This window comes from Lacerta agilis, chromosome 14, assembly GCF_009819535.1.
Source record: "Lacerta agilis isolate rLacAgi1 chromosome 14, rLacAgi1.pri, whole genome shotgun sequence".
In the NCBI taxonomy this organism is placed as follows: Eukaryota; Metazoa; Chordata; class Lepidosauria; order Squamata; family Lacertidae; genus Lacerta; species Lacerta agilis.
The window spans coordinates 7,869,641-7,880,265 of record NC_046325.1 but is presented as its reverse complement, the minus strand read 5'-3'; the positions used below and the strand labels follow the sequence as shown (position 1 = coordinate 7,880,265).

Below are 10,625 nucleotides of genomic sequence, written 5' to 3'. Positions count from 1 at the left end.
TTGTATCCTGAACTGATATGGGAGGTCCACAGCTTCCATTGCCACAAACACCTCACAAGAAATGCAAAATTAATATCAGATTAGCATTATAATATAATGAAATATAATGATAATGGTAATTATAACATAACATAACATAACATAACATAACATAACATAACATAACATAACATAACATAACATAACATAACATAACATAACATAACATAACATAACATAACATAACATAACATAACATAACATAACATAACATTATATTATATTATATTATGACATTATTTAATAATTTTTCTTTATCTGTTGCTCCTTAATGTTCAGCTTAGGCTTCAGCAGAATAATATAACATTTAGGCCCAAAGATACAACCCAATAGTCCAGCACTAGAGGCTAAGATAGAGAAGATCTCTACTGCTACCATATATTTCCCCTTGGTGCTCAGGTAGGTAGGGACAAAGGACAGCCAAACACTGCAAAACAACAACATGCTGAAGGTGATAAATTTGGCCTCATTGAAAGTGTCCGGCAACTTCCTGGCCAGGAAAGCCACATTGAAACTGATGATTGCAAGTAGGCCCATGTAGCCCAGGACAAGATAAAACATTAGGACGGAACCTTCGTTGCATTCAACTATAATCTCTGTAGCCTGGGATTGCAGGTCCAAATCTGGGAATGGGGGAGAGGTTGCCAGCCACACTGCACAGATTCCTACTTGGATAAGAGAACAGGAAAAGACAATGGAGTTGGTCAGTTTTTTGCCCACCAGTTTCCTCATGCTTGACCCTGGCTTTGTGGCCATGAAGGCGACAACTACCGTGATGGTTTTGGCCAGCAAACAAGAAACTGCCACAGAGAAGACAATGCCAAAGGTAGTTTGACGGAGAATGCAGGTCACCTTCGTAGGTCTTCCAATAAACAGCAAGGAACAGAGGAAGCAGAGGAGAAGGGAGACAAGGAGAATGTAGCTGATGACCTGGTTGTTGGCTTTGACTATAGGGGTAGCTCTGTTCTTGATGAAAAGTCCTAGCACGAAAGCTGTGATGAGCGAAAGAGAAACAGAAACCAAACTAAAACTGATCCCCAAATAGTCTTCATAAGACAGATATGTCATAACTTTGTAGATGCACCTGTCTCTACTCTGGCTTGGGTACTGCTCATCTGGGCATTTAAAGCATTCATCCATGTCTGAAAAAAAGAAAGGATCCGTCATTGTGCCAATTTCTACGTAAATTGAGTCATGTGGAATTTTCTGGTCATTCTGTCATCTTATTATTACAGTATATTTGTATCCTACTTTTGCTGCAGGGAGTTGGCCAAGGGACCAATCCGGCAACAGTGCACTGGGCCCAGAACATCCTATTGACATTTCTGCCGGACACTGCCAAAAAAAATGATAAGAACAGGGGAAAAGTGAACACCTTGTTGAACATGCTCTTAACCCAACAGACCTTCAGTGGAAGAATGATTTTCTGTAATTTTGGGAGCAGGAGGTTCCAACTCAGCTTAACAGAAACACAACGCCACCATTGACTTGAATAGGCAGAATCAGATCCTGCAATTTGGAAAATGGCCAGCGTGGCCAATCTTTATGTCACCTTTTCTTCCTGAGTATTTGCAAAAGTGCTCAAAACACAAAATATGGCAAATTGTTGGCTAGAATAATCGATGAAGTGCATCGCCTACCTTTTTGGTGTGATATTTTCCCTTCTGGGCAGGGAGCACAATCATAGCAGCAAAACTTCTCCCCTTCTTTCTTTTTCTTCTGATAACCAGGAGGGCAGGAATCACTGCATACAGAAATAGGCATCACCTATTCATAGCAATGAAGAGAGATTAAGGTTGGAAAAATTGTGTGTAGGGCACCAGGGGCAGGGGAGAATCTTCATTTACTGGCAAGCAAAGAAACAAGAAAATAGTAGACTAGTGTACTAGCAGGAAGCTGGGAATCTCACCTTACATACCCCTCAACGATCCCATTTTAAGTGGGACATCTTGTAAATTACAGAAGCTATCCCAGCTTCTGATTGGCTCCAGGGATGTCCTGTTTTGGCTCCCACGAGACCATGGCCCTGTAAGATGTGCATTTTGGGGGCACCATGCTCTTGCGTATCTCACCTGACTCACCCAGGAGCATGGCCCAAAAGACGCACATCCTGGTTTTCCTTCTGGGCATGTTGTAGGGTGTGACCTTCACAGATCCACTATCAAGCTACAAAGGTAGAGAGGGGATTTATTGGGTGAGGCATTAAAAAAAAAATTATATATATTTTGGGATGTTGGATTTTGCTATCTCAGGAAAGAAGCAGCGGCGATACTAGAATAATCATTTACTGATCCAGAGCCATTTTGCTCCACAGTGCTACAGGATCCCCCCCCCTTTCATGTGTTCTCCTACAAAATAGCATGGCTACAGCCATATCCCTCCCTCCCCCAAAATTAATGTGACATTTTTATTCATTTTGGCCATTCATATAACTGAATCCGAGAGAGGGGGAGAGAGGGGGGGGAGATGGAGGTATTATGTGTTCCAAGTTCTTTAGTCATGGAGGAGGGAAGATGGCCTGCCGTGGATGGAGTTGCACTCCCCTAGAAGGAGCAGGTTCTTTACTAGGGGTTACTCCTGGATCCAACTTTGTCATTTGACGCCAAGGTGGCCGTGGTGGCTAGGAGTGAGTGCTTATTTTCAGTTATGGCTGGTCGGCCAGCTACTGCCCCTTTTTACAGAAAAATTAATTGACTATGGACTTCCATATTGGATAGCTGCAATGCATTCTGTATGGGGCTGCCCTTGAAGATTGATATGCCACCTGATCCAAAAAGCAACAGCCAGGTAACCTTCGTAGGTGTTCCAAGAAACAGCAAAGAACAGAGGAAGCAGAGGAGGAGGGAGACAAGGAGAATGTGGCTGGTAACCTGGTTTCCTTTAGAGCACGTAGAATCCCTATTTCTAAAACAGCTGCATGGGTTGCCAGTTCATCTCTGGGCTGCATTTAAGGTGTGGCAAAAGCTGCAAACAACATAGGCAAGACTATCTGCTTCTTTGCAGAACTCTCAGGTATTAAGACCAGGAGAAGGGGCCTCTTTGGCATTGTCACTGTACTCAGAAGTGTGTGTGTGGGGGGGGGGGTTGGCTTGGGAAGCAGCATTCTCTGTGGAAGCCACTAAATTGTGGAAATTCCTCCCCTGGAACAATCATTATAGAGGTTTCATTGCAGGCTGAAGGAACATCTTTCCCCCGTGGCTTTTGATACATGATATTTGTGATTTCAGGACTCATCCTATTCCTGTGACTATAATGACATCCTTATATCATACCCAATCAACAGTGCCTTCAGGGTGGTTAAAAATGGAAGCGAAAAGCCATCAACAAAAATAAAAGCAAACAAATAATAAAACTACAGTACCGAAAACTCATTTCAGGTACCACTATGAATGCTCCCCCTCTAAAAAAAAACAACCCACCCACCACCTAACTCAGGCTTTATCTTTCTCCTGCTCAGTCCTACCCAAGTTCAAAAGGGCCTGGTAAATATTTCCCATTTAGCATACTGTTACTTGTACAGTGCATATCAAATTGCTTCCATTTATTTGCTGCATTAATGTATCACCTCCCTTTAGTTCTAGAATGCAATAGGTGCCAGCAACTCTATCATGGGATCAGTACATGGTAAAGTTAGTAAAGGTAACTTTTAGCCCCCCACCCCCACGCCAATCACCTATCCTGAATCGTCTACACTGATACTGGAGTTCTTGCCCAGAGTATCGAAGGATCCACACCTGATTAAAGCTCATGTGCCACAAAATGAATTTGTCATTGATGATGAACTGTTCCCCTTCACCAGCATTCAGATTCACCATTCCTACTTTCAATTTAAGGAAGGAATTGTTTGGGAATATGTCCATGTTCACGATATCAAAGCTGGCTATTAATTCGCCACGATCATTTAAAGACACATTTTCTCCAGCTGAGTTGTTAAATGAAATGCCTTGAAGAAATGGGTGGAGCTGGTGGGAGCAAAACAGGGAAATGCAGTGGAGACTCTCTCTTTGATGTGGTTTTATGAATATGTGCCTTGCTATTCAAATTTTTCATATATTTTTCATATGTGCATGTGTACACACACACACACTCTCTCTCTCTCTCTCTCACACACACACACACACACACACGGAGGACCCAAGATTGAAGAATATTGTTTTTAAGGTCCTTTGGGCACAAGCCAATGAGAATGACAACAAGAAATGCACCACTACATTGATGAGACATGCTCTTTCACTTCATGCTTATTACTTCATTATAATGAAGCCATTTCACTGAGGAAATATTACCTGCCAAGGTTGAACACTGCGAAGGTCAAGCCTTGCAAACCCCATCACTGCTCCGTATTTGATCCAAGAGGATTCCATGGCATGCAGCGCATGAGCTATGGCATAGACAGCATTATAGACATTGTAACTGTGGCCAGTCATGCTCATTTCAAACACAGACCTGGGAAGGCTCTCCAGTCTCTCTTCTCCGGTACATGTCATGTTCAACTTTGCTGGCAACCTGGGATTTGGAAAAGAACATTCAAATGCCTGCTCCCAGAAAACCTTGGAAAATCCATCTTCTTGGGTAGGATGAAGTTTTTTGTTCTGGATATATGCGCGGAACCCGCGAGGCTCATTCGAGTGAATTGCAAAGGATATTGTGCCATCGAATATTTGAAAATTCCATCTCCTTAAAATGAATGTTACCGAAAAATCTATCTGAGCTGTCATAATCCACACTCTTCCAGCAGATGTGTTTTTCCCCAAATCAGGGATTAAAAAAGCTACAATGGTGGTCAACCACATGAAGGTCATAGTTTCACCATAAGTGACAAATGCTTTGGCTTTGCTCTCCATGAAAGGCATGTTAATACTCCATCCCATATCAACAAATTCATCAAAGGAAAGGAAATTCCCCTGGTTTGGGATTCTTTGAATGAAAGCTGAACAGATTTTATTCTGAGAAAACAGGGGCTCTAAGATCTGCAAGAAATGGTCTCCACTGTCATCATCCACAGCAAAGAGCCCAACCCAGGTCCACCCAAAATGCTGAAGCAGAAGAATAATTCCTGTGTACTGCTGGTTTTCACTGGGTGCTATGTGGTAAAAGGAACGGGCCTGTTTTGTATGACCCTCTTCTGGGGCAAATGCTCCATATGTAAGCTAAACAATTTTTTAAAAATGCAAATATTTTAGAGCTTTGTTACTAGGAATATTTGAGTGCATTTTTATTTGAGTTCCTTTTTACAGAGAGTTTCTACTTTTAACTTCAACAACTCTGTGACAGAAAGCTCAGTCAGACCAAAGTTTGGTGATTTAGCGCCTCAGAATTCTGTCCAACAGCAACCTCCTTCTGTTTAGCTGTGGGTACAACTAGCAGGAGGGGAGGGGAGTCAGCACTTTGGGAGTTCTGACCCCCCCAAAGGGGGGGGCAGAAGCTGCACAGCTACAAAAAATATTTTGTGGGTGCTGAGACCCCAGGGGCCCCTGGAGTCGGTGCCTCTTCTTCTGGGGAGTTGTTGAAACACTGCATTAGCAGCAGCAAAATGACCTTCCTGGGGCACAAGCCTGCGCAGTGTGTATGTGGGTCCTGGGCCGCCCAGATGACAAGACCCCCCTCTCGGCCTCACCGATATGGTCCGAAAGAAAGAGAAGAGGAGGAGGAGGAGGAGGAGGAGGAGCAGCAGGAGGAGGAGTTTGGATTTGATATCCCGCTTTATCACTACCCTAAGGAGTTTCAAAGAGGCTAACATTCTCCTTTCCCTTCCTCCCCCACAACAAACACACTGTGAGGTGAGTGGGGCTGAAAGACTTCATAGAAGTGTGACTAGCCCAAGGTCACCCAGCAGCTGCATGAGGAGGAGCGGAGATGTGAACCCGGTTCCCCAGATTACGAGTCTACCGCTCTTAACCACTACACCACACAGAGCAATATGTTTGGCACCAGCTTGACTGCAGAAAGCATGCAAAATGCCATCCAACTGTCTTAGCGACTCCACTCTTGATTTATGTAGCCTTTTCTTCTCAGAGAGATATCACACAAGGCAGTGGAGTTTTAGGACCAGAGTTTTCCTTGCCCTCGATGGGCTACCCTCCCAGGTTGACAAGCCCTATCTGCTCCTCACTTCCTCCTACAGCATGTGCAGAAACCGCCTTCTTGGCTGTTGGATCCATTATTGCTCTTGTCCTCTCAATCTGCCAGAGCCTGTCTTCTCTTGCAGGTTGAAGTCCTCCAGTCACTGGTGGTTTGAGATGTATCAGCTAGCCTCACCTGATTTAGCCAGTCAGTCAAAGGCATTCATGGGGTATGGCCACTGTTGAATGCTGACCCCTTCTAGGAGTCACAGGTGAGAGCTGACTGCAGGGTGGGACCAAAGACACTGGGGGAGGAAGGGGGTTTGGTGGTTGCAGTCTGCCCCAGGTGTCATCCCTGAGGGGGGTGACAACACCCCCCCAGGGATGCTTGCTGTGGGCGCTGCCACCTTGGGATGCTCACCCTGCCCCCGCGGGCGGCTAGCCCCATCCCCGGGTGCACAGCCTGTGTGCCACTCGGGGCGCCAGAGCAGCTAGCTCCACCTCTGACCAAAGGTGGACAAACTACCCCAAGAGAAGCATGACATGTCCCTCATCAGAGGTACTACCCCTCCCCTAACACCCCATGTAATCTCTGAGCAATGGACACGATTTGTTTAAAAAGAATCTGCTAGAATCACCTCACTCTGTCCTTTTGTATGTTCACCAAACTCAGAATCCATTCTTATTCTGATTTGGAACTTTAGATATTATACAAAAAAATACTTTCTAGTTAGTTTTTCCTCTCCCATTTTCATAACCACGTAATCACCCTCAGTATTAGAAAACATGCATCAATTATAATACAAGTGCAAACTCCAGCCCCTCGTTACCTGTGGGATCTTGTAGAGGACTAAGATATCTGCCATGTGGAAGGAGATATCAGAGCCAAGTGCTCCAATAACGGCTACTAGGTTCTTCTGGGTGCCACATGCATAGTTGGGAACAAACCGGTCTGATTTGAAGAGCAAGTCTAGAATAGTGCGGTGGAATATCTTCTCCTGATAGTAGCTGTCATAGATGTGGAACCCAAGTGTGACATTGGGCAAAATCTTAGGGTTCTCGTTGATTTCATTGATGGCAAATGCCAAGGCCAGGATGTGCTGGTAGAACTTGGTCACCATGCTGCAAATAGAGTTATATGTCCTTTCAAAAATGAGTTCTGCACTGTGCACAATGGTTTTGCTCCAAAGACCATGCTGATTTGCACAACCCAACCAACATTTTGAAATACTCCTATGTAAATATAGTACAATGATGCTTTTCCACAGTTGTCAAAAGCCATCATTATGGCTGTAAAAACAACTATAGTCAGGAGCTTCAAAAGTGACTGGAAACAGAAGGAAGGATGAAGCAAAGAGAGATGGCAGTGGGGAAAAAGCAAATGGCAACTGAAAAGAGGCGCCATCTGGAAATATATATGCCATGTAATGACAGACAGAGAGACAGACTACATCCACGTTTTATCTTTAATGGTTTCCCACAGAGACATATGGGAACTGGAATTTGTTAAGGGTGCTAAGACTTGTTGGGAGACCTTAATCTTGTTGCAGAGATACAAGTCCCACAGTTCCCTGGTTTAGAAGAAGCTAAGACTGTTCAAAGTGGTACAATACTAATTTAAATGTGTAGTGCAGGTATAGCCACAAATAGATGGCATAATATGTGTATCTATCCAAAAGTAGCTATCCAACATACTTTCTTCTGTTAACCATGCCAGCAGTTCCCAAGAAGTGAAGCTAAGAACTTATTCATGTAAAGTGAATGCTTTATGATGAATTAATGACCATTTCTTCTCTGACAGGTTGAAAACCGACCTCTTCAACGTGGTTGAATTTGGAAAACAATTTTAGCATTTTTCATCAGGGAGGGAGTGTTTTTCTTAAAAAGAAAACCATATGGAGTTGCCACTGGGTGAATGGGTCATTCTTAGTTTCCCCAGGCCCCAATGTGGAACAGTTCTAAATCACTTTCACCCACTGCGCTGACTTTCTCTTGATAGTTTCCAGGAAGCTATTATTATTATTATTATTATTATTATTATTATTATTATTATTATTATTATTCCCCACTTTTTACCCTGATGCCACTCAATGTGGTTCACCCCAACACTTTTCCCTCTAGAGACACTGGACCAAGAACTCTAAGCGTATATGTAGATAGGCAGATAAATAGATAGACAAACTGCAAATGTAAAAAATGGAAAGTGTTAATGACTGTGCAATAAAGAAATACGCTGATGTAGATACAGGTGGGTAGCCGTGTTGGTCTGCCATAGTCAAAACAAAATAAAAAATTCTTTCCAGTAGCACATTAGAGACCAACTAAGTTAGTTCTTTGTATGAGCTTTCATGTGCATGCACACTTCTTCAGATACACTGATGTAGATGTTGATGTTTACAAACCCTACATTTCCCAGCTCAAATGATAGGAGATGTGAAGAAGGGGTCCTTACATCGGAAACTCAAAGCCCAGCTCCTGAGAAGGATATACCTGGAAGGAAACTTTGGGAGAAATATAAAGTATCTGAGAGGCAATCCCACCAATGAGGAGGGTTCCAAGTCGATGCCACTCATGGGGAACAGGGAAGGAGTCCATTCCAGGACATTTCATGGCATCTATTTTGCACTCCTTCAGAGGCAGCAGCAGCAGCAGAAGAAGAAGTGTGACCATTTTTGAGAAAAGCATTTCTTTTGAACCGATCCTCCTGTGTCCACCTACGGTCTCACCATTGGCACCAGTCTCATTTTTAAAAGAAGCAGACAATTGATACCAACTCACACTTCCAATATACAACGCAAAAAGAAGCATGGAAAAGCAAGATTTGAATTACAGGAAGCACACATGGATTTGAAGCCAGAAGTATATAATGGAAGGTGCAGAGTGCGGGAATCTGTCTCAGTTCAATCTGACAGAGCCCTGCTGGGCTCTTGCCCTCACCCCAGCTCCAAATGTCACAAAAGGAAGGTTTTATAGACACTTTCTGAATTACTTATTGGTGTTGTTTCTAGTGCCTTCTGCAAAACCAAAGTTGCACTGAACTAATTATTATGATATGGATAATTGTAGAGAAATATAATTACCTCCTCTGAGCTCTAGTGCTGAAAGGCACAATTGGTATCAGGTGTGTGTGTCTATTGTCACCCTAATTGGAGACCACGTGGGAGATGAGTTGGAGATGAGTACAGATAGAAGGGAGACATCTTTGAACTTTGAACAGTTGGGGCTTTCTTATCCCCCATTCCCACTTTCAGGATCCATTTGCACCATGCATGAGGTCCAGTGCCGAGGGCCTTCTGACGGTTCCCTCATTGCGAGAAGCAAAACTACAGGGAACTAGGCAGAAGGCCTTCTCGGTAGTGGCGCCCGCCCTGTGGAACTCTCTCCCTTCAGATGTCAAACAGATAGACAACTACCAGACATTTAGAGGACATCTGAAGGCAGTCCTGTTTAGGGAATCTTTTAATGTGTGATGTTTTAATGTATTTTGATTTTTGTGGGAAGCCGCCCAGAGTGGCTGGGGAAATCCAGCCAGATGGGTGGGGTATTAATAATAATAATAATAATAATTATTATTATTATTATTATTATTATTATTATTATTATTATTATTATTGGAGTAATATACCACTTTATGCAGCCATGGATTCCCCCAAAGAATCCTGGTAACCACAGTTTGTGAAGGGTGTTGTTTCAAGACCCCTATTCCCTTCGCAAAGCTACAATCCCTCTTTCACAGGGACTCTAGGAAATGTAGATCCGAGTGGAAAATAGGGGTCTCTTAACAGTTCTCAGTACTCCTTAAATACTACAGTTCCCAAGATTCTTTGGGGGAAACCATGGAAGTTTAAAGTGGCATAACAGTGCTTTAAATGTTTCGTGGCAATGAACCCTATCAGAGAACATGTCGTCAATGAAAGTCACTCTTACAAATTTTGATTTGCTGAAATCTGTTTTTCCTGTTTCTTGCTAGGGGATAGTGACAGTCACTCTTGGTTTGATATACGTAGAGTGAATGTGGTCTACTATTTGCCGATCTAACCTACAATGTTGAAAGAGGTGTTCCAATCGAAAGAGGGATAGTTCTTAATTCCCGGAATTCCATCCTGAAAACCTAGGAGTTACTGACGCTCAGTGTCAACAGTGCTGAGCTAGATAGTCCAGTGGTCTGATTCAGCATAATGCAGGTTCCTATTTCCCTTTTTGTCCACATCACTGATATGCTAAATCATGATCAGAAAGGGCCACAGTTCAATGGCAGAGCATCTACTTGGCAAAAAGACTGCTCAAGATTCATTCTTCCATGGCTCCAGATAGGGCTGGGAATTAATCATGTCTCAATTCCTGGAGATTTACTCTTAGTCATTGTAGAATATACCAGTGCTCTGGCTTAGTATAAGGCAGGTTCAAAGTTCCTCTCATTGTGAGATAATTCCTGGTTATTCCTCTGTTGATAGAGGTTTTAGCTGCTTCCTAATCAAGTCACAGGTTTCAGGTAATCAAAACTTTTTTAATAATTTCTGCCTA

General features: G+C 43.1%; 1 protein-coding gene across 1 annotated transcript; it reads right to left on the bottom strand.

Moving 5' to 3' along the window:
• Positions 1–279: 279 nt before the first annotated feature.
• On the bottom strand, positions 280–8,771 carry LOC117058973 (vomeronasal type-2 receptor 26-like). Its single transcript, XM_033170402.1, has 5 exons — positions 8,554–8,771; positions 6,932–7,223; positions 3,774–4,001; positions 1,680–1,806; positions 280–1,181 (listed from the first exon to the last, which is right to left on the bottom strand). The coding sequence occupies exons 1-5, from the start codon at positions 8,769–8,771 to the stop codon at positions 280–282; spliced, it is 1,767 nt and encodes a 588-aa protein (XP_033026293.1).
• Between the last annotated feature and the right edge of the window lie 1,854 nt (positions 8,772–10,625).

Bases quoted from the DNA above. Each gene is read 5' to 3' on its own strand.
- LOC117058973 (XM_033170402.1), bottom strand. From the start codon at position 8,771: ATGGTCACACTTCTTCTTCTGCTGCTGCTGCTGCCTCTGAAGGAGTGC. The intron at 4,002-6,931 runs GTAACGAGGGGC...TGCTCCCACCAG, and splicing joins TCCTCTACAAGATCCCACAG to CTCCACCCATTTCTTCAAGG. The intron at 1,182-1,679 runs GTAGGCGATGCA...TCTTTTTTTCAG, and splicing joins GAAAATATCACACCAAAAAG to ACATGGATGAATGCTTTAAA.